Below are 19,582 nucleotides of genomic sequence, written 5' to 3'. Positions count from 1 at the left end.
GGGTTACAATCCACAATCAGTCCTTAATACTGGGGGATGCGGACAGCCATTCTGGCTCTTCTTGATCATGTACACGTGGACTTATGTTGTGAGAGGTGGTAAATAATAGTTTTGTGGGGGGTTTTTTGGCAAAATATGGTCCTAGACACCTTTTCCAACTCCATCCAACCCCTGTATTTTACACTCTGTACTTTTTTCAAATTAGACTTCTCTCTATTCTCCACAGAGGCTGTGTGCTTTCACGCCCCCAGGCTTTGCTTAAGCTCCTCTCTGTTTTGCCCATGTCTCTACCTATCTAATTTCTCCACTTTCTTTAAAGCTTCCTGAAGCCTTTCTTAATCCCCTATTCAGAAATGATCTCTTCTTTTTATGTCGCAATAGCTGTTGTTTTTCACTTTTCTTCTGACATTTTTACAGCCTGATTTATATCATGAAATGTGTTTATGCCTGATCTCTCTCTTTTTTTTTTTTTTTTTGCGGTACGCGGGCCTCTCACTGTTGTGGCCTCTCCCGTTGCGGAGCACAGGCTCCGGATGCGCAGGCTCAGCGGCCATGGCCCACGGGCCCAGCCGCTCTGTGGCATGTGGGATCCTCCCAGACCAGGGCACGAACCCGTGTCCCCTGCATCGGCAGGCGGACTGTCAACCATTGAGCCACCAGGGAAGCCCTATACCTGATCTCTTCAACAATACTATTAGCAATTTGAGGGCAGCATCTTTAGCTCTATTACCTTTTTATCCTCCTGAGTGCCAATGCTGTGTTCCTTCATTGTTTCCATACACGCAAAATATCTCTCTCTCTCTCTCTGTTGCACACACACACACACACACACACAGAGTTTGTACACAGTCTTATGCTATTGCTACCCTTATTCCTCCCTCCATTCCACCCTAAGAGGACTTAATGTCAAAATTACCTTAGAGGGTACCAGTCAAATTCTCCTCTGGCATAGTTCAACCCTCTGCCTGAGATAAAAATAATTTGACGAAGAGGAAAATCCAATTGCAAAGAGTACCAGACTCATGTGTGTGTGTGTGTGTGTGTGTGTGTGTGTAGCACTTTTTTCATTCCTTAGGGAAATCAAGAACTGGTGAAATAAAGGAGTCATCTGTCTTTCACACCTATAAATGTGTTGTTTCCACCCTTTTCTGCAAAGAATTGACTGTGAGCTTCCTCAAGTACAGTTGGCGCTTCCCAGAATGAGGAAAAAGTTTGGGGAGGGAGCCTGGGCAAAAGAACTTCCTAAATATATTGTCCCAAATATACCACTAACGAAGAAGAGGTTCTCAAGCTGTGAGATGTTGAGAGAGTCGTGGGTTAGAGTCAGCCTCGGTCTGTGGTGGAGAGGAGTCTTTGACCCTCCTCCACCCTTCGCAGTAACCCCAATCCTAGGATTCCAAGTAAGTGACTCTTCCGTGTGAAGATGGTATTATAGTGTTCTGGTGGGGAACACCGATGGCAGACAAGATCTCTCCTACCTACGTTAGCTTGTTTCCACTCTTACCCCTTGCCTTTCCGGAAGAAATGTCACCTCCATTTCAGCATCGTGAGGGTAGAGGTTGGGGGCTGGATTCTGAGCTCTACAATATTCCTAACCCCTTCTACTTCTGTGTCCTCGCTGATAAAGAAACAGCCAAGGGCCTCGCTGGGTCAGGGGTGAGGCAATTGAGCATCGTAATGTACAGACGAAAGGATCCATTCCAGCCGGTTGCTCCGGCCGACCGACAAGGGCCCTGGGTCCAAGTATTCTGCCTCTCGCACACTCTTGCCGCAGGTCTGACATCAAACTGACACACCTTTTCCTACCTTTCCAGGAGAAAGCAGGATATATCCCAACCTTCAGAAGAGGAGAGTTAGGTGTGGACGCTTGCCACGGCTCCATCCCTTCAATTTATAGACGGGCACACGCAGGTGTGCGTATGGGTAGGAGGTGAGCAGGATCCCGCTCAACTCATCTTTGTATGTTTCCAGGACCTCCCGCATGTCAACCCTCGCGGGGACCATGCCAGCGCTGTGAGCTGGGGGCCGAGGGCAGAGCCCGCCGACTGGGTCTAGGGGAGATATTGGATGTCTGCAAGGACGCAGTAAACGCTGACAGCCGAGTTGAACGCAGCCCCTCTAATATCTCACCCCCTCCCCAATCTCTCTCCCTTAAGGTATCTGCTGTCAGCAGCAGTGGGTCGACGTGGATAAGAAACACCGTGCACATCTTTCCGCCTACTCTCTAGAGCACGAGGAGGCAGGCGGTGTAGACGCCAGAGGGCGTCTGCTTTCCCTCTGCCAGGGCACAGTGCAAAGCGTGAGAAGCGGGCCGCCTGCTGAAGGTTTGAGCGAGAGGGAGGGCCTGGAAGAGGGAGAACCCCCCGCCCCACGCCCTTGGAGGAATGAGAGCTGCAGAATACACCGTCCGCCCCCAGATGGCCCGCTCCAGCTAAGCCCGGGCGCGCTTGGAGCGCGGGGCCGGGCGACCGCCTGCACCATCAACACCCATTCCAGCAGTCCGCTTTCGCGAACTGGCCCGCAGCTGTGCAGGAGCTCCAGGCTGCCCTCCCTCCTCGGCCCAGGGATGTCCGTCAACGTGCGGATCGCCGTCAGGCTGAGCGTGCGGCCGCCACTCGTGGACGTGCTCGTGCCAGTTGGATCGCGGCGACCTCTGTAGCTGGAGGCACAGGGAACAGAACTCGCGCCTCCGAGCTCGACTGCGGACGAACCCTGGAACCGCGCGCCTCTCGGCAAGCGGTCGCCGTGAGGCGCGGAGGGATACGCCTCGTCAGCGCTCCCCCTCCCCTCCCCTCCCCTCCTCTCCCCGCGCCTCCGCCCTCGCCTCCCTCCCCGCCCGGCTCTGCTGCCGCCGCGGCGGCCGCTGCTGGTGCTGCTGCCGCCGCCGCCGCCGCCGCTGCTGCCTGGATATAGTGCAGCGAGGAGCGGAGCTCGCAGTCACTTTGCAAGGAGGAGCGCGCGGGCTGCGGACGGCTGGGGCACCCCGGGAGCGGCGGCGGCTCTAGCAGAGGCGGCCGTGACAGCGGAAGGTTCTCTCTCCGGGACTGGACTGAATAACTTTGGAACTGTCCACCAGTGTCACGTCCTGAACATGAGCGTCCTCCTCTCCTTCTACCTGCTCGGGTTGCTTGTCAGTAGCGGACAAGGTAGGAGTGTGGTGCTTTATCGCATTTACTTTCCCTCCCCCTTCTACCCAACCGAGAGAGGCAGAAGGAGGCACAAGAAGAATTAAATGACGGAACTAAAGTTATAGTTACTGTTGTTGTTGTTATTTTCCCTCTTTCTTTTAGCTGCGGCTAAAAATTGTATCTGTTCTGTGGAGACCCTTAAATAAGAGAAAATACAGAATGGGAGATGGGCATTAGTGAGCAGGAGATTGAGGCAAACTGCATCTTTTTCTGGGATCTTGGCTTTCTCCGATCTTCATTATCAAAAATTGGATGGGTATGTTGGTGTGTGTTCACAGTTAAATATCTGAGGTTGCGAAAAGAAAGGGAGCGATGATGTTTCTAAGAAGCAGCAAAAACTATCAGCGTTAAACTCGTTGTGGAATATCTCTGTTGTGTGCAGGAAATTCAATTCTTAGAGACTTTTTTTTTTCTTCTCTTTCCCAAGACCCCAGTTCCTGACGGAAGTGAACGATGATGGTTTATTTCTGTTGAGAACTAAGAGAGGGGCCATGGATATTGTGTGTAAGAAAGCAAATGGGTAAAATTAGGGATGTGTTGCAGTCATTCATTTTCAGCGTCCCCCCCCCTTCGTTAATACAGGAAGGTTGAAAATTTTTAAACCATCAGGTTGTAATTACACCTGTAAGGGATGATTTAGCTTGTGGGGAACTGGTGGGGTTTTTATCTATTAAGGAAAAACAAAACAAAACAAAAAAATGAATAGCTTACTAGAATAACCTGAGAGAGAATTTGGGGAAGCTACCTCTGTTTATGTTTATAGAGATAGATGTAAATTTATCTTATTTTGTTTAATTTGCATTCACGTAAAATATATTTATAATAAATGGAGGCATTTACAACTGTCCAGACAAGTTTGGACATTTAATTGGAGACACAAAATGCTAAAACATACATTGGTGGAAGTAAAAGAATATAGCAGTAATTTTGTGATGTGTAATAATCTCAGAGAACGTTATATTATTAGTGTAGCATGAAATTGTTTTTTTGAGAAAAAATAAATAACACCACAAGTTAAAATATCTCCATTGTATTCAATTCTCAGCTTTTTAGCCTCTTCTGTGTTTCTCATTTAGTCCAGCAGGGGGTGGTAGAACTCCATTTTAAGCCCAGAAATGGTGGTTCGGTGCTTCCACACTCACTAGGTCCTTCTATCATTCTTCAGCAGGGCTTGACATTTTGGATACGAAGGCTTCCTTTCTCTGCCCTTCTCCTCCCTAAAGCTGTAGTGTTAGTGGCTGATGAAACACGATTGGATGGAGATTTTATGTTCAAAAATCAGAAAACAAAATGTACGTGGCTGTAGTTTGCAAAGTGTCTTGGTAAGATGCTCCTCCTTTTCCCTTAATAAAAAAGAGTATGCAAAATTTCAGTCATAGCAAAATTGCAGATATGTCTATCTGAAGCTAATATTAGCCCAATCAGGTAGGTGAATCATTATTACCACAAAGATCAACATACACTTTATGTCCTGCAGATATACTGCTTTAATTTTTGGAGAGCTTCTGTTGGTTTAACTGTTCATTTATAATATAGACAGCTATTTCTGAATACTGAGAAGCAGTCCCTGAAAATTGCAGTTGAAATCCCACTGCAATTAACCAAGTGTAGATAGTGTGGAGCAAGATGGGGCATAATAGGAAGCAAGTTTATGCAGCCAGGGTTACACTGTGACTGGTTTGGAGAAGAAAAAATGTCTCAGTTGTGGAGTCTGTGAATTTGCCATCGTAGATATGAAGTGTGTTGGAATTTGGGGGATAAAAAAGAAATCCAGGAACGTTTAAATAGTACACATAGACACATATGATTTGGGTCCTTATATGTAACACATCTGAAATTGCAATTCACCTAATTTATAATTCAGAATGCAGGGTGATTATAAAGCGAAGCTCTAAGACTGAAGCATGCCTGGAGGGGAGCCCATATTCACTGTAATGAAACAGGGAAGGAGGGAGCATCGTTCTGAAGATCTATCTATCTAACACAATTTAAAAATGCATGGCACTCACAGAGGCATACATGCATGCATAGCAGAGAGCCCTAGCTTTTGTGAAACAGAACATGTGGTACTTCTGTGCCATGTGTCCCAATGAAGTCAGAGATGCTTGGAAACAGCAATCCTGATCCTGGAGTCCAATCCCTCTATGCTAGTGTTTTGTTCTCCAATTAAGGATACAGCAGCAAGTATCAGAAATACCACTGGGAGCAGTTTGAAAAAATACATCTAGTGTAACTCATCATTTTGTTTATTCTTTTATAAATGGGGCCATGGAAAAGCTGCCAGTCAGTGATCCCTGAGCTTGCCTTAGAAATACTAAAATCCAAGCTTGCTGATTTATGTTTCCAACAGTATCCTTGCAGGGAATTTTATGAAGCATGATTGAAGCTATTGCTTTGGAAAGTGGTGTGCAGTTAGACTGGGGCAAGGCAACGATGATGTATTCCCTTTTAAGTAGTCAAAACGTTTTGAACTGCAGCAGTCGAATAGAAGAAAATGACAGAAGTGAAAAACTGACTAACTTAAGTGGATGCCAATACTATAATTAGCTAACAAGGCCTAACAGTTCTAACTTTCAACACAACATTATTGTTCTACTGTGGTGAGAGGCTTTTTTATTGTAGCAGAAATGCTCCTTTAAAAGCCTCTCATTCTCACTGCAAGATTTGTATCTAATGAAGTGAGGTTGGGATTTAATTGTCAAGTCTGCATTGCATCGTCAATGGAATGGAGATTCCATAACTCTATAACTTTTGCAATTATTTTTCTTTTGTATTTAAAACTTGGTCACAGCTTCTGTCATCATACATCTCAAGTGATAACTTGAGTCTGTGATTCACAGGGCATGTGCTGTTTGGATCTATGTAAATTCAGATTCCCAAACTGTAGTATGTATGGGTTACTTTCCTAAACCTTTTTTAATTTTTAAAATAATTTTCTTCTTCTTTTAAAAATTACCCAAGTGTGATTAATACACATCTGTTACTGAATGTTCACATACGTAAATTAGAAGCATTGTTGTATGAAATTATAAAGCAAGAGCAGAGCTATTCATCTCTCTTGCAATCCAGTACAAGATACATACACAGAACACTCAGCTAAGCCAAAATCATGGGGAGAAGGGGGCGAATTACCCAGTTAAGCTTAAGCTTAACTTAAGCTTACAGGCGTCTGCTTAAAATTACTTAAGCTTACAGGCATCTGCTTAAAATTACTCTTTCTGGTGAAGTGCTAGTAAGTCACTGTTTGTTAGAAAAGTGTCCCTTCTAAAAATAAAGCACAGGTGTATGTGTGTCTACCAGTTTCAGGTCTTGAGGAAGATCTCCACAAACCTGTCTTTTGTGTGGGCTGTTAAACACACACAGCATCTCTTATCTACCCTGCTCTGATCCTTTAATGTCAGCCTCTCTTTGTAAGGTTTCTATCGAATCAGCTCCATATTCATCTGCACTTAGAGAAGACAGGCTATGTCAATTAATATCGGATGATCAATAAATAACCCAGAAGATTTCCTTCCCTGCTTTATGTCAAAGGAGTTAAGCGGAGCGTTTGGTCACTTTAGTGTCCAAACGTTGGTGTCCACTTTAGTGTCTAATGTTGAATTGGAGCTCATACAACAAGAAGAGAAGTTGGTGGGTCCTGAGAGTTCATGGAGTCTTTTCAGTGACACGGGGCTAATGGTCCCCCAGCGGTAATGCCCTCTTAGAGAAGCAATTAATGGAACAAAAGAACCTCATACAGCCCAAAAGAAAGTCAAACTTCATATAATCTAGTAAATAAAATTGCTTGTTTTCAAACATAGGACTAGTTTGTAATGAGACTGAGAAATGAGCTACAGAGATTGAGGCTAGTAACCAAGCTGAACAGTATAATTTGTTTTTGCTTGTTTCCTTGGGAAGGAGCAGTGAGAATGGAAACAGGGCTGTCAATCTGAAGACCCTGGAACTATTCCAGCTGCTTCCTCTGGCTTTTGACATTTGTGAAATGATTTTAATTCTTCTGTTTTTGGGGTGATCTCTCACAGCAGTGAATTTTGGAGAGCATGAAGAAGGTACTTCATAAGTGTTAGAGCTAGTCGGAATTCCTTTTGCTTTTTGGGTCCAAAATAAAGATAATCCTCTAGGAGTTGGTGTATGCAAAATTAATTTAATAATTGTATATTCTTATAAAGTGAATATCATTGTTTTTCAAGTTTTATTGACCTAGATTCTAAATTCCTTGGGCCCTTTATTCTATCCCAGTTATACTGAAGATAGACCTATTTAACATATTATAAATTAGTTTTAATTTTCCAAATTATATGATATGAGAACACTTTAAGATGCAAGCAGTGCTTTTATGCTTTTATTAAATGTAATATTGCTGAGCTTCATAGAGCCAAGCTATCTTTAATTGTTCAGCAAGTAAAAGTGCTTCTGTATGGCACTCCTTTGAATATTTTAATAACCTTTAACTGTTTATAATAATAGTGCTCATCTCAAATAGCTATCAACACACTTACTAATTTCACATATTCACTTGTGCCACTAACACTTCATCAAACATTACAAGATATTTTAGAAAGATGTAATGAAAAAAAACTTGCCTGAATTTAAATAGTTAAGAGGCAGATGGGGAATTTTAAGAGTATTTATAAGCATGACAATCAACAGATGAGTCTTCAAAGAATTTCAGGTCAATTAATGAAAAGTGTCTTGGCTGCAATTTGTTTTTTAAAGCAAGCAGAGAAGGAGAAAGAACACTGGATTTGGAATCAGAAGACCTAGAACACTAAGGGCCTCTTGATTTTTTGAAGAAGCAACTTAGTCTCTCAGAGCCATTATTTGCTTACTTGAAAATCTGATATAAAAATATCTGGCTGGTTGACCTTGCTGTACTGCCATGTGGAGCAGTTGTGATAACACATATGTGTAGGCATCTTGTAAAATGTCAAGCCTACTATGCCAGACTTTATTTATATTTTTGGTATAATACGCATACATATAAATCTGCCTATGGCTTAAAAACATCTCATTTATTAATTTAAAAAAATTATCATAAGCTGCTCTGTGATTAGAGAAAAATATTGAAGGGGCTGAGATGATCTAATTCATTGATGAGAGTGGCTCATTCATCAATCATTCATTACATGCCTGTGGTGTCTCAGACATCTAATTAGGCAGCATTTCTAGGAATGATTATATAGGTTACGTGATGAACACCTCTAGGGGGTGCTACTCGTAGTCATAGTGAAGGAATACATATTTATTTTCACAGTTTTCCAGCAGAGGGCAGTAAATTGTCTTGAGGAACGAGTTTCTTTTTTGTATCATGAATCCATTCTATGGGCCAACAGCAGGCTGGAATTAGTCACAGTCTTAGAATGGCACACAGTTAGGATAAGTGCCTTACTAAAGGTCAAATAGAAAAGTAAAAGGGTTAATAACTGGAGTTCCGGTGTCTAAATTCTCAATTCAGTTCTCTGAACACCAAACTTGCATAGATTAAAAACATTAATCTAATGTTTCTTCAGCTCAGAGTAATGATGATAATTAAATTCTGTGCCATTTTGTCAGTTATTCAAATATCAAATACTTGTTGAGGCTATACAATGAGTATAACCTCAGCATCTTATGGCAGTACAAACCACTTGTTCAAAGTGCTTTCAACTACCTTGTAACTAAAGATCATCAAGAATCCAAGAAAGTATTATATTTTATGGATAAAGAAATTGAGAGGAATTATCTTATTTTCCTATATCAATTATCATTAGTAGTTATCTGAAATTAGGATTAGATTTTCTCACTTCTAGTTCAATGCCTATTTTTTAATGTATTTACTGCATTTGTTTGAAAATTTTTGTTTGGAGGAGTGGTGGTGCATAGGATTCAAGGTTTATAGATGAGAAGACAAAAATATGAATTTAAAAAGCCAAATCAGCATATGAGAGATGAATAAACTGTTCAACTAAATGTTGTGAAACGACCAAGTATATAATTAAGTAAAAATTAAATGGTTTAAATAAGTCCTTAGGAATTCAGCACCTAGAAAGAGCTAAAACTTGTCCCGTGTTTATTAACTGCCAGGCTCAACTGCATGCACTTCACATGTACTAACTAGCTTCATATATACAACAATCCTCTAATTATTATCATATTATATTCCCCTTTTATGCTTGAGGACTGTGAGGCGTAGAAGTTTAAGGAACTAAGATTGCATGGCTAGGATACAAAGATTGAACTCAGGACATGTGCAAAGATTTGCCTCTTTACCAGGACATCACCTTGTCACTCACTGAAGCAGAGGAGGCATCAACATGGTGAGAGTAATTGGAGAAAATAATACAAGGAGAAAAATAATGTGGGAGAATAAGTTTTAGGGAAAGAGGCAAATGTTCAGAGGACAGAAATAATCCAGTTTAATTAAATTAAGGGTTTGGAAGGGTGAGTTGTTGGCCTCAATATGAGAATGTTGATGGAACCAGGAGGCAGTCAGGCCTCGAGGCCAAGCTGAGGTTGACTGTTCCGTGTGGATATCTGGGACAATTGTTTGGGCAGGAAAATACCATGAGTAAAGTTTTCTTTTGTCTTTAAGTCTACTGGCCATGTGTGGGATGGACCAGAGGAAAATGAAAAAGGAATGAACGAACAAATCACATGTTTCTGTGGATGAATGAATGGATCTTAGTAACACATTAGATTTGGGAAATTGGGAGGAAGGTGGCACCTGAAGTTTTAAGCCTAGTTGCCAGAAAGAATGGTTATATCTTAACAAAAATAGGAAAGTAAGTAAAGAAAACTGCTGATATTAGGCAAGAGATTTGTTTTGCTTCTTTGTAATTTTTAAAAATTATATGTTAAGTTGAGGAATCCATGAATATCTAGATAGAAATGGCAGTATTAAATTGGGAAATATAAACTGCTGATCTTTGTCATTTCTTTAGAATCTTTCTCCCTTTTCATTTAACTTCTGTCTTTATCTCTTCCATCACTGTTTATACTCTAGTCTTATTTAGCATGTCTGGAATTTTGGATAAAATCTCAGAAGCATGTGGGTCAAATTTGTCTTTCTTATGTATTCTTTATTTTCTCTGCTTTATCCATAGTTTTTATTATTATTATTCTGGGGAAACAACACAAAATAAAACATGATAAAAGAAGAAAAAAAAAGAAAAAAGTAAGTCAAAAAACTAAACTAAAACAAAAAACAAAAGAGATATTTAGTATTGAATATATAGAGTTGAATATTTTTCTACTAGTACCCAAGGGAACTAATAGAATGTCTACTCTATGCCAGGGAGCTGTGCTGGTTATTTTCACTCATTATCTCATTTAATCCTGATAAAACCACATTTGATAGATGATGTTTTGAGATTGAAAGTGTCTGATTTGCCTAGCGCTCTTACGTATGTTCTGTCTGCTGACGCCCAAATTTATAGCCAAGATCATCAAATGCGTTTAAGGTAAAAGGTAGTCTTTTCTGCTTCAGTGTGTGTTTCTTTGATGCATGTTAACTTATACACAATTGGTAAATAGGAGGATGATGTGCGGATTGTGTTGATCCATATATTATTTCTTCAAGTCGTTAATTTTTAAGTGACCAAGAGCACACTTTCTCACATTTGAAGAGAAAGCCTTAGCAATCTCTGACGATGTTAAGAAAAATCAACTCAAGCGCCATTCTGTAGTGCAAGTATTAGTCTGTTTAGTGACTTTAAGAACCTTCTTGATTTCCACTACATTATATATCTGGCAACATTGAGAGTACATTTGGAGAAAATAGGAAATAATTCCCCCCTGTGTTAAAATGATGTGTTTGTTTACTTGTTTGCTGTCTTATTTTTAAAAGGCTATACCCTAGATCATAGTTTTCATTTTAAAGTGAATGCACTTCTGGCTTGTTACTTGAAAGAAGATCCAAAAGTTAGGTACAAATACTAGTAGAGATTTAACTGTGCTGGTATTTTAATAAAGATTGTTATGGTAGTTGTTAGCACTTGGTTTTAAATTTCTGTAGGTTTCGAATGTTCTGACCTCCGATCCTGTCTTTTTCCATAAGCCCTGATATTTTGTACTGCACAATTTTGCAGACACCGGCATTTTTCAAGGATGCAAATATGGTGTTACAGCAGAAACGGATGTCACTGCTTGTAAAAAGAAACCAATGTAATCTGGCTAAGACCTACATTACAGTAGAATAGAACAGGTCCCAATCTAAGAAAATAAGCACATTATGCTTTGTTCTAATTACTAATGAGGGGGCTTCTGGACAGGTTTTCTATTATTGTAACTTGTCCATTCCTAACCAGTTTTCTGGTTTATAATATGAGGCTTTCTGATTATATTTAAATTTATTTTTATTTATTTATTTATTTATTTATTTATTTATTTATTTATTTATTTATTTACTTACTTAATTTTTTTTGGTGGTACGCGGGCCTCTCACTGTTGTGGCCTCTCCTGTTGCGGAGCACAGGCTCCGGATGCGCAGGTTCAGAGGCCATGTCTCATGAGCCCAGCCGCTCCACGGCATGTGGGATCTTCCCGGACCAGGGCACAAACCCGTGTCCCCTGCATCGGCAGGCAGACTCTCAACCACTGCGCCACCAGGGAAGCCCTATTTATATTTATTATATTTATTGTCCCAGTTAATTTCTCTCTGATTATTATTTTCTACCAATCACAAATGTTCAATATTGCCTGAACAGAGAAGTTGCACTTTTATATTATATCAATAACTTTGGTCACTCATGAGAGAAAAGCTATACACAGATTATAGAAAGATTAAAATATATAACATAAGGTATGTGCCACACACTTTATCAAAGTACTTATCTATGATATTTACATGTTTCTGATTTTTTTAACTTTATTTACTTAGGTAAACCACTTACACCTTTTTCTTTTTTTGACCACGCCGCACTGCATGCTTAGTTCGCTGACCAGGGATCCAACCCGCGCCCCCTGCAGGGGAAGCACGGAATCTTAACCACGGGGCCACCAGGGAAGTCCCAGATAAACCACTTACAGCTTTCTAAAACCAACTGAAGCTAAACACATTTTAAATCTTGTTCACTTCTTTATCATAATCTTTATAGTAGAATAACTGGCTTCACCCTACCTATTCTACAGATTGTATAATAATGCTTCATACCAGATTAAACTTTTATATTATCAAAGAGTTACAGTTACATTATAAAATTTAACATTTGAAAATGTGTATTAGGATACACTGAGACACAGTAGTTGACAAAAACTTTTGTAGTCAACTTTCACTTACCTATTTGAAGTCCCACAATTATCCTGAAAGGTAGATACTATTCCTGATTTAGAAAAGAGGTGAATGAACCTCAAAGAGGTAAAATCACTTGCCCAGGAAGAAAGACTTAAAACACGGTAAGACCAGGTCTTGATGTAAATATTTTACTCTAGATACAACACATTTTCCTGTTATAAAGTCTCTCTTTTTGTCTGAGTATGTTTTACTGATATCTATGAAGCAATTCACAAAAATAATTTTAGTACAGTACTTACTTTATGACACTATGCTCTTTAAAGTTACTTTTGGGCTGTGTTTATGGGACACATGCTGTTAATTTTAATTAGAGGTCTACCTTTCAGTCGAATTATTTGGGAGTCCCTGACTTAGAACTGTTAAGACTTTTGCCTTTTATTCATTTGCACCGTCCTGTCCTTTCAGCCTCATTGCTTGTTACTGTGCACACTGCTCTTACACCATTCCTGGAATTCCCAATTTGGTCCCTGTGTGTACTCAGCCCATGTGTTTTACACATTTCCTATTTGTCTTTGTGTGGATGATTACCATTGACTCAGCGCAAGCATCTCATCACTGAAGACATCTTTCTTTCAGCAAATATACATTAATTGCCTACTACATACTAGTCGATATATAAGGCACTCTAGATCCAAACAAGGTGGTGATATATCTGGTTTCTGCATGCCAAATTTCGCTGAACTCTTCTGTGACCTTGCATGTGAACTTCATGAGAACAAGAATGCCTTTCCACGTTGGCTTCCCATTAAATTCAGTGTACTAGATTAGAGAGTTTACTGTAAATTCATGTGTATTCCTGGAAAGTAGTAGATGCTTAGCAAATATGTGCTGAATTAATATTTAAGTGTTACCCAGCAGAATTAAACTAAAATGGCTGACTTTATATATATATGTATGTATGTAGAGTTAGATAGAAAGATAGATTTACCCTTAACTTTGGATAATGGTTTGGTTTGTTCAAAAGTATTAATGTTGTTCCAGTATTTACTTCAAACATTTGTTTATATCACTGCCGTGAACTTGATAGGCTTTCAGTAAATACGTGAATATCAATAATCAGGTCATAGTGATTATTTAATTCAGGAGGAATGACAAAGATGAGCTGCCTTATCCCTGATCTTATCTCCTATACTGAAAATTAATTAGACTGGGAATAAAGCAGACTTTTAAATCTTGCTATAAGATTTGTTCTTCTGAAGCATTATCTGAGGGATAGGATATGGCTATCTAGTTGGAGTTTTAAAGTCTTCAGTATATAGAAATAAATGAGGGAGATACAATATGTTGATAATGATATAATTAAATAGAATAGATATTGTCAATAGTAAATGTCTGATATGTCAGTAGAGCAAGTATTTAAAGTCCAAAAATCAAGATAATCCCCTGGGGTTAATTAAAAGTTGATTATTCAATCAATGATTATTGGAAGCCGATTCTAAACTGTATGTATAGGAAGACAAGTAAGAGAAGAGTTATTTTTACCTTATTGTTCATAAGCACTTGGATTTTTTTTTCTCTTTTTTAAATGAAATCCAGTTTAACCTCAAACAGTTTTCTCTTGTCTCGTAACCATATTTTGTAATGATTTTATGATGTTCTCTAGGTCTGACCTCAGTGATAAATAAAAACATTTAAATTGATGGGACAGAATACATTTTCAAATACTCCAGAATATCTTTATCACCTACTTATTTGTCTGCCTACCATTTACTCACTAATGTTACCATTATTGTGTATGCCTCTAACTTGAAACAGTTAGCAATTAAAGATATTACAATTGCTTATAATTAACTTATTTTTTACTTTTCTTTCTCCCTCAAATTTCACATGATTTATAGTCACTTTAATTGGTTAACTCCTTGAGTCATTTTATTTCAAAGCCCCCCCGTAAGCCCCATGCTATTGCATTTTACCTTTGTGGAGATTGCATGTGGTCTGCAATTTAGAAAGAAAACTCAACATTGGTTATTAAATGATATTATGCCCTCCTCAGTGCTTTTGTGAAAACGTGCTTAGCCACATCCAAAATGGATATGAAATATTCAACTTTAGTATTCTCATGATATTAAAATAACACCTCTTACTACAGAATTCTGAACAATTATGAAATACCCTAATTTGCTAATGTATTTTCTCTTTCAAGTCCTTGGTTTATTTCTATTGTAATGAAACAGTTTATTAAAAATACCCTCCTTCCTCCACTGCGCATTAATACACAGTTTGTTTGATGAATCATGACTTCTTTAAGCAGAATGTATTTCCTTCTTGCTAGGAAAATCAAAAGGTTAAACTTATAGGCTGCGGTGGAGAAGAGGAATTACCTAGCAGTTAACTTTCACTTGTCTCTTCCTGTCTGGCTGCCTCTCACTCGCATACCTCATTTAAAAGTCTCAGTATCTTAGGTTATTTACATGAATGTGGATGTGTGATGGGAGAAGTGAAGTTGTCCTAAGAAGTGCCTTTTACTGATTGTGGTTCCAGAACATATTCTAACCACTGAGCAGAAATGCATGCAGGGAGCTTTGACTAAGAAAGGAAGTAAATACTAATAGTACAGAACAATCACTGTTTTGTGTCAAGGAGGATAATTCATCAGCTAAAAGGGAATGGAGAAGTGGGTGGTGAGGTGAGAATTTGAAGAGCTGGGATAAAGTCTGATATAGTTATATGCATACAATGGGAGAAGGAGATGCCCAACAAAAGGATTACAGGCCAGCTTATTTCCTCAACAGTGTCTATTTGTAAGTATTTGATTAATTAACTGGATGAAGGAAGTGTCAAAGATAACCAAGTCCAAACTCTAGTTAATGTGGTAAGGACAGATTTTAATCAGTGATATACTATATTGGGAAGAGTGTATTACTATACTCAAAAAGATAAAGAGCCCAGTGTGAACTAAACTCAACTTTGATTTGTATAGCGGTAACTGGGAGTTTTAAAGGGAGAATGAGCAATAAGAGAGAGAGTAGGGAGGGGAGTGGGTGGCAGGCTCCATAGAGGCAGGGAAGTGAAAAATTGCAAACACCCAGAAAGAGGGAGGGTGGTCCCTATTTGTTAACTGGTTCTTATCAAAGTTAGGCTTCCACCCTCCTACAGGGGCTAAGAGACAGGGATCTTATCTTCAGGTGATGGCTGGGACAAACAGTAAATTCTTTTGGTAAACTTGAGTTTGCCCAGGTGGGCACTTTAAGGGTGATGAGAGACATCCTTGGGATGTGGCCTTGAGTTGTTCAAAATTGTGTTAGCCTTTTGTTCCAGTCTTTATAGGCCGAGGTGAAGCCTAATTGAGCAGAGATCTCACTGGAGCCTGGCTAGAGTTTGGTCAAGGAGAGAATCTCAGAAGAAGATCTGTTAGTCACCCTGCACGGTACTTTAACATGAGTTACCACATTTTTATATTCAAAACATACCTAGGAGTTCTGAAAGAGGGAATTGAATTTCATAAAAGCAAAGTAACATCTAATAAGTACAGGATTTCAAATTCAAATTCAGTTAATATTTGATTCTAAAACTTTACTCTTTCCACTGACTGAAACATGGTTCTTTTGAAGTAGCAAGGAATTGCTAAAGGGTGAAAGAAAGCACTAGGAGTAGCTCTAGTTTCAGGTTTTTACCATTCATTCTGGCCATTTCTTTTGAATAGCTAAACTCTAGGTGAGGAATGACCAATTAGTAAACAAGTAAATATTTTACAGACCTAAAAGATTAATGAGCATGGAGAACCAACAGTATTTAGAGTTATTGGTGTCTGGGTGGTTGCAAGGTGGGGCAGTTCTAGTTAATATAATACATTAAGGGCTATATGACAATATTTAAATATCAGCTATATTTTTAAAAGGCTTATCTTATTGTGAAACATTATAATAATAATTGAGTAAGTCATCAATTTGTGGTTGACTTATTGAATACTTTCATAATGAAAATACGTGAGTTTAGGATGCTTTTAGGGGCAAAGAAGAGAAGAACACATTCAAAGTGTCTTAAAAATAAACATCTATTAAAGCATGTCAGGAGATATTTGGAGGTAGGTTTGGATTTCATGTTTCTCCTCGGTTTTGGCTGTTTTTCCCTGACATCCTAGAAGAAACATGGCTGCACCAGTTTTATATGTCACATTCTTAGCCAATGAACTCTGAAACTAGGAAAGAAAAATAAATACTTATTAGAGTAGCCTCATTTTACTAATAAAGGAATAAACGCCATGCGTCATTCAGCAGACTTCCCTCAATTCTCATTGGCTAGAATTGTTTTAAATGAACTCCCCTAAACCAGTCAGTAGGAAGGAGAATGACATAACCATAGTTTCCCTTGACTAATCAACTCCTTTCTGTTGCTGAAGGGGAGATCTGAAGAATGAGGGAGGGGCAGAGAGAACTTCAAGATAGCAGAGGAGTAAGACATGGAGATCAACTTCCTCCCCACACATACATCAGAAATACATCTACATGTGGAACAACTCCTACAGAACACCTACTGAACACTGGCAGAAGACCTCAGGCCTCCCAAAAGGCAAGAAACTCCCCACGTACCTTGGTAGGGCAAAATAAAAAACAGAAACAAAAGAATAGGGATGGAACCTGCACCTCTGGGAGGGAGCTATGTAGGAGGAAAAGTTTCCACACACTAGGAAGCGCCTTCACTGGCGGGGACACGGGATGGGGTGGGGGTTAGTTTCGGAGCCACGGAGGAGAGCGCAGCAACAGGGGTGCGGAGGGCAAAGTGGAAAATTCCCACACAGAGGATCGGTGCCAACCAGCACTCACCAGCCTGAGAGGCTTGTCTGCTCACCCGCTGGGGTGGGTGGGGACTGGGAGCTGAGGCTCAGGATTTGGAAGTTGGATCCCAGGGAGAGGACTGGGGTTGGCTGCGTGAACACAGCCTGAAGGGGGCTAGTGTGCCACGGCTAGCCGGTAGAGAGTCCGGGAAAATGTCTGGACCTGCCGAAGAGGCAAGAGACCATTGTCTTGGGATGCCTGAGGAGAGGGGATTCAGAGAACCGCCTAAGTGACTTCCAGACATGGACGCGAGCCGCGGCTATCAGTGCAGACACCGGAGATGGACATGAGACGCTAAGGCTGCTGCTGCAGCCACCAAGAAGCCTGTGTGTAAGCACAGGTCACTATCCACACCTCCCCTCCCGGGAGCTGGTGCAGCCCGCCACTGCCAGGGTCCCGTGATCCAGGAACAACTTCTCTGGGAGAATGCATGGCACACCTCAGGCTGGTGCAACATCATGCCAGGCTCTGCCGCCACAGTCTTGCCCCGCATTGCATACCCCTCCCTCCTCCCGGCCTGAGTGAGCCAGAGCCCCCGAATCAGCTGCTCCTTTAACCCCATTCTGTCTGAACAAAGAACAGATGCCCTCAGGCGACCTACATGCAGAGGCGGGGCCAAATCCAAAGCTCAACCCCAGGAGGTGTATGAACAAAGAAGAGAAAGAGAAATTTCTCCCAGCAGCCTCAGGAACAATGGATTAAACCTCCACAATCAACTTGATGTACCCTGCATCTGTGGAATACCTGAATAGACAAGAAATCAACCCAAAAAATATATTTTTTTTCGTTTTTCTGTTTTTGTGAGTGTATATGTGTATGCTGCTTTGTATGATTTTGTCTGTGTAGGTTTGCTTTTACCATTTGTCTTAGAGTTCTGTCTGTCCTTTTTTTTATTTTTTATTTTATTTTTTTGGTATAGTTTGTAGCGCTTGTTAGCATTGGTGGATTTGTTTTTTTGATCTGGTTGCTCTCTTCTTTTTTTTAATTACTTTTTTTTATTTTTAATAATTAAAAATTATTTTAATAACTTTATTTCTTTTTACTTTATTTTTTATGTTCTTTCTTTTTTTCTCCCTTTTCTTCTGAGCTGTATGGCTAACAGGGTCTTGATGGTTCGGCTGGGTGTCAGGCCTGTGTCTCTGAAGTGGGAGAGCCAAGTTCAGGACATTGGTTCACCAGAGACCTTCCAGCTCCACCTAATATCAAATGGTGAAACCTCTCCCAGAGATCTCCCTCTCAACGGTAAGAACCCCCACTCCACTCAATGACCAGCAAGCTACAGTGCTGGACACCCTATGCCAAACAACTAGCAAGATAGGAGCACAAACCCACCCATAAACAGAATGGCTGACTAAAATAATAATAAAGTCACAGACACCCCAAAACACACCAACTGATGCAGTCCTGCCCACCAGAAAGACAAGATCCAGCCTCATCCACCAGAACACAGGCACTAGTCCCCTCCACCAGGAAGCCTACACAACCCGTTGAACCAACCTTAGCCACTGGGGCAAACGAAAAACAACAGGAACAATGAACCTGCAGCCTATGAAAAGGAGACCCCAAACACAGTGAGTTAAGCAAAATGAGAAGACAGAGAAACACAGAGCAGATGAACGAGCAAGGTAAAAATCCACCAGACCAAACAAATGAAAAGGAAATAGGCAGTCTACCTGATAAAGAATTCAGAATAATGATAATAAAGATGATCCAAAATCTTGGAAATAGAATGGATAAAATACAAGAAATATTTTAAAAAGACCTAGAAGAACTAAAGAGCTGACAAACAATGATGAACAACACAATAAATGAAACTAAAAATTATCTACAAGGAATCAATAGCAGAATAACTGAGGCAGAAGAACGGGTAAGTGACCTGGAAGATAAAATAGTGAAAATAACTACTGTAGAGCAGAATAAAGAAAAAAAGAATGGAAAGAATTGAGGACAGTCTTAGAGACCTCTGGGACAACATTAAATGCATGAACATTTGAATTATAGGAGTCCCAGAAGAAGAGAAAAAGAAAGGGACTGAGAAAATGTCTGAAGAAATAGTTGAAAACTCCCCTAATATGGGAAAGGAAATAGTCAATCAAGTCCAGGAAGAACAGAAAGTCCCATACAGGATAAATCCAAGTAGAAACACTCCAAGACATATATTAATCAAACTATCAAAAATTAAATACAAAGAAAAAATACTAAAAGCAGCGAGGGAAAAACAACAAATTACATACAAAGGAATCGCCATAAGGTTAACAGCTGATCTTTCAGCAGAAACTGTATTTGCCAGAAGGGAGGGCAGGACATATTTAAAGTGATGAAAGGAAAAAACATACAACCAATATTAC

At 40.0% G+C, this 19,582-nt stretch overlaps 1 protein-coding gene across 4 annotated transcripts in view; it reads left to right on the top strand.

The window, feature by feature from the left end:
• Positions 1-3,091: 3,091 nt before the first annotated feature.
• Positions 3,092-19,582, top strand: part of NCAM2 (neural cell adhesion molecule 2) — a gene marked incomplete at both ends in the record, with an annotated part of 482,494 nt that continues 466,003 nt past the window's right edge. For all 4 annotated transcript variants that reach the window (XM_081234865.1, XM_081234863.1, XM_081234862.1 and 1 more), the window contains one exon: positions 3,092-3,146. In XM_081234865.1, coding sequence (XP_081090991.1) covers positions 3,092-3,146 — 55 coding nt within the window. The remainder of the gene's footprint in view (positions 3,147-19,582) is intronic.

This window comes from Mesoplodon bidens (assembly GCF_964165515.1).
Source record: "Mesoplodon bidens genome assembly, chromosome: 5".
In the NCBI taxonomy this organism is placed as follows: Eukaryota; Metazoa; Chordata; class Mammalia; order Artiodactyla; family Ziphiidae; genus Mesoplodon; species Mesoplodon bidens.
The sequence above is the reverse complement of the archived record's forward strand: the minus strand, read 5'-3'. Positions and strand labels throughout refer to the sequence as shown.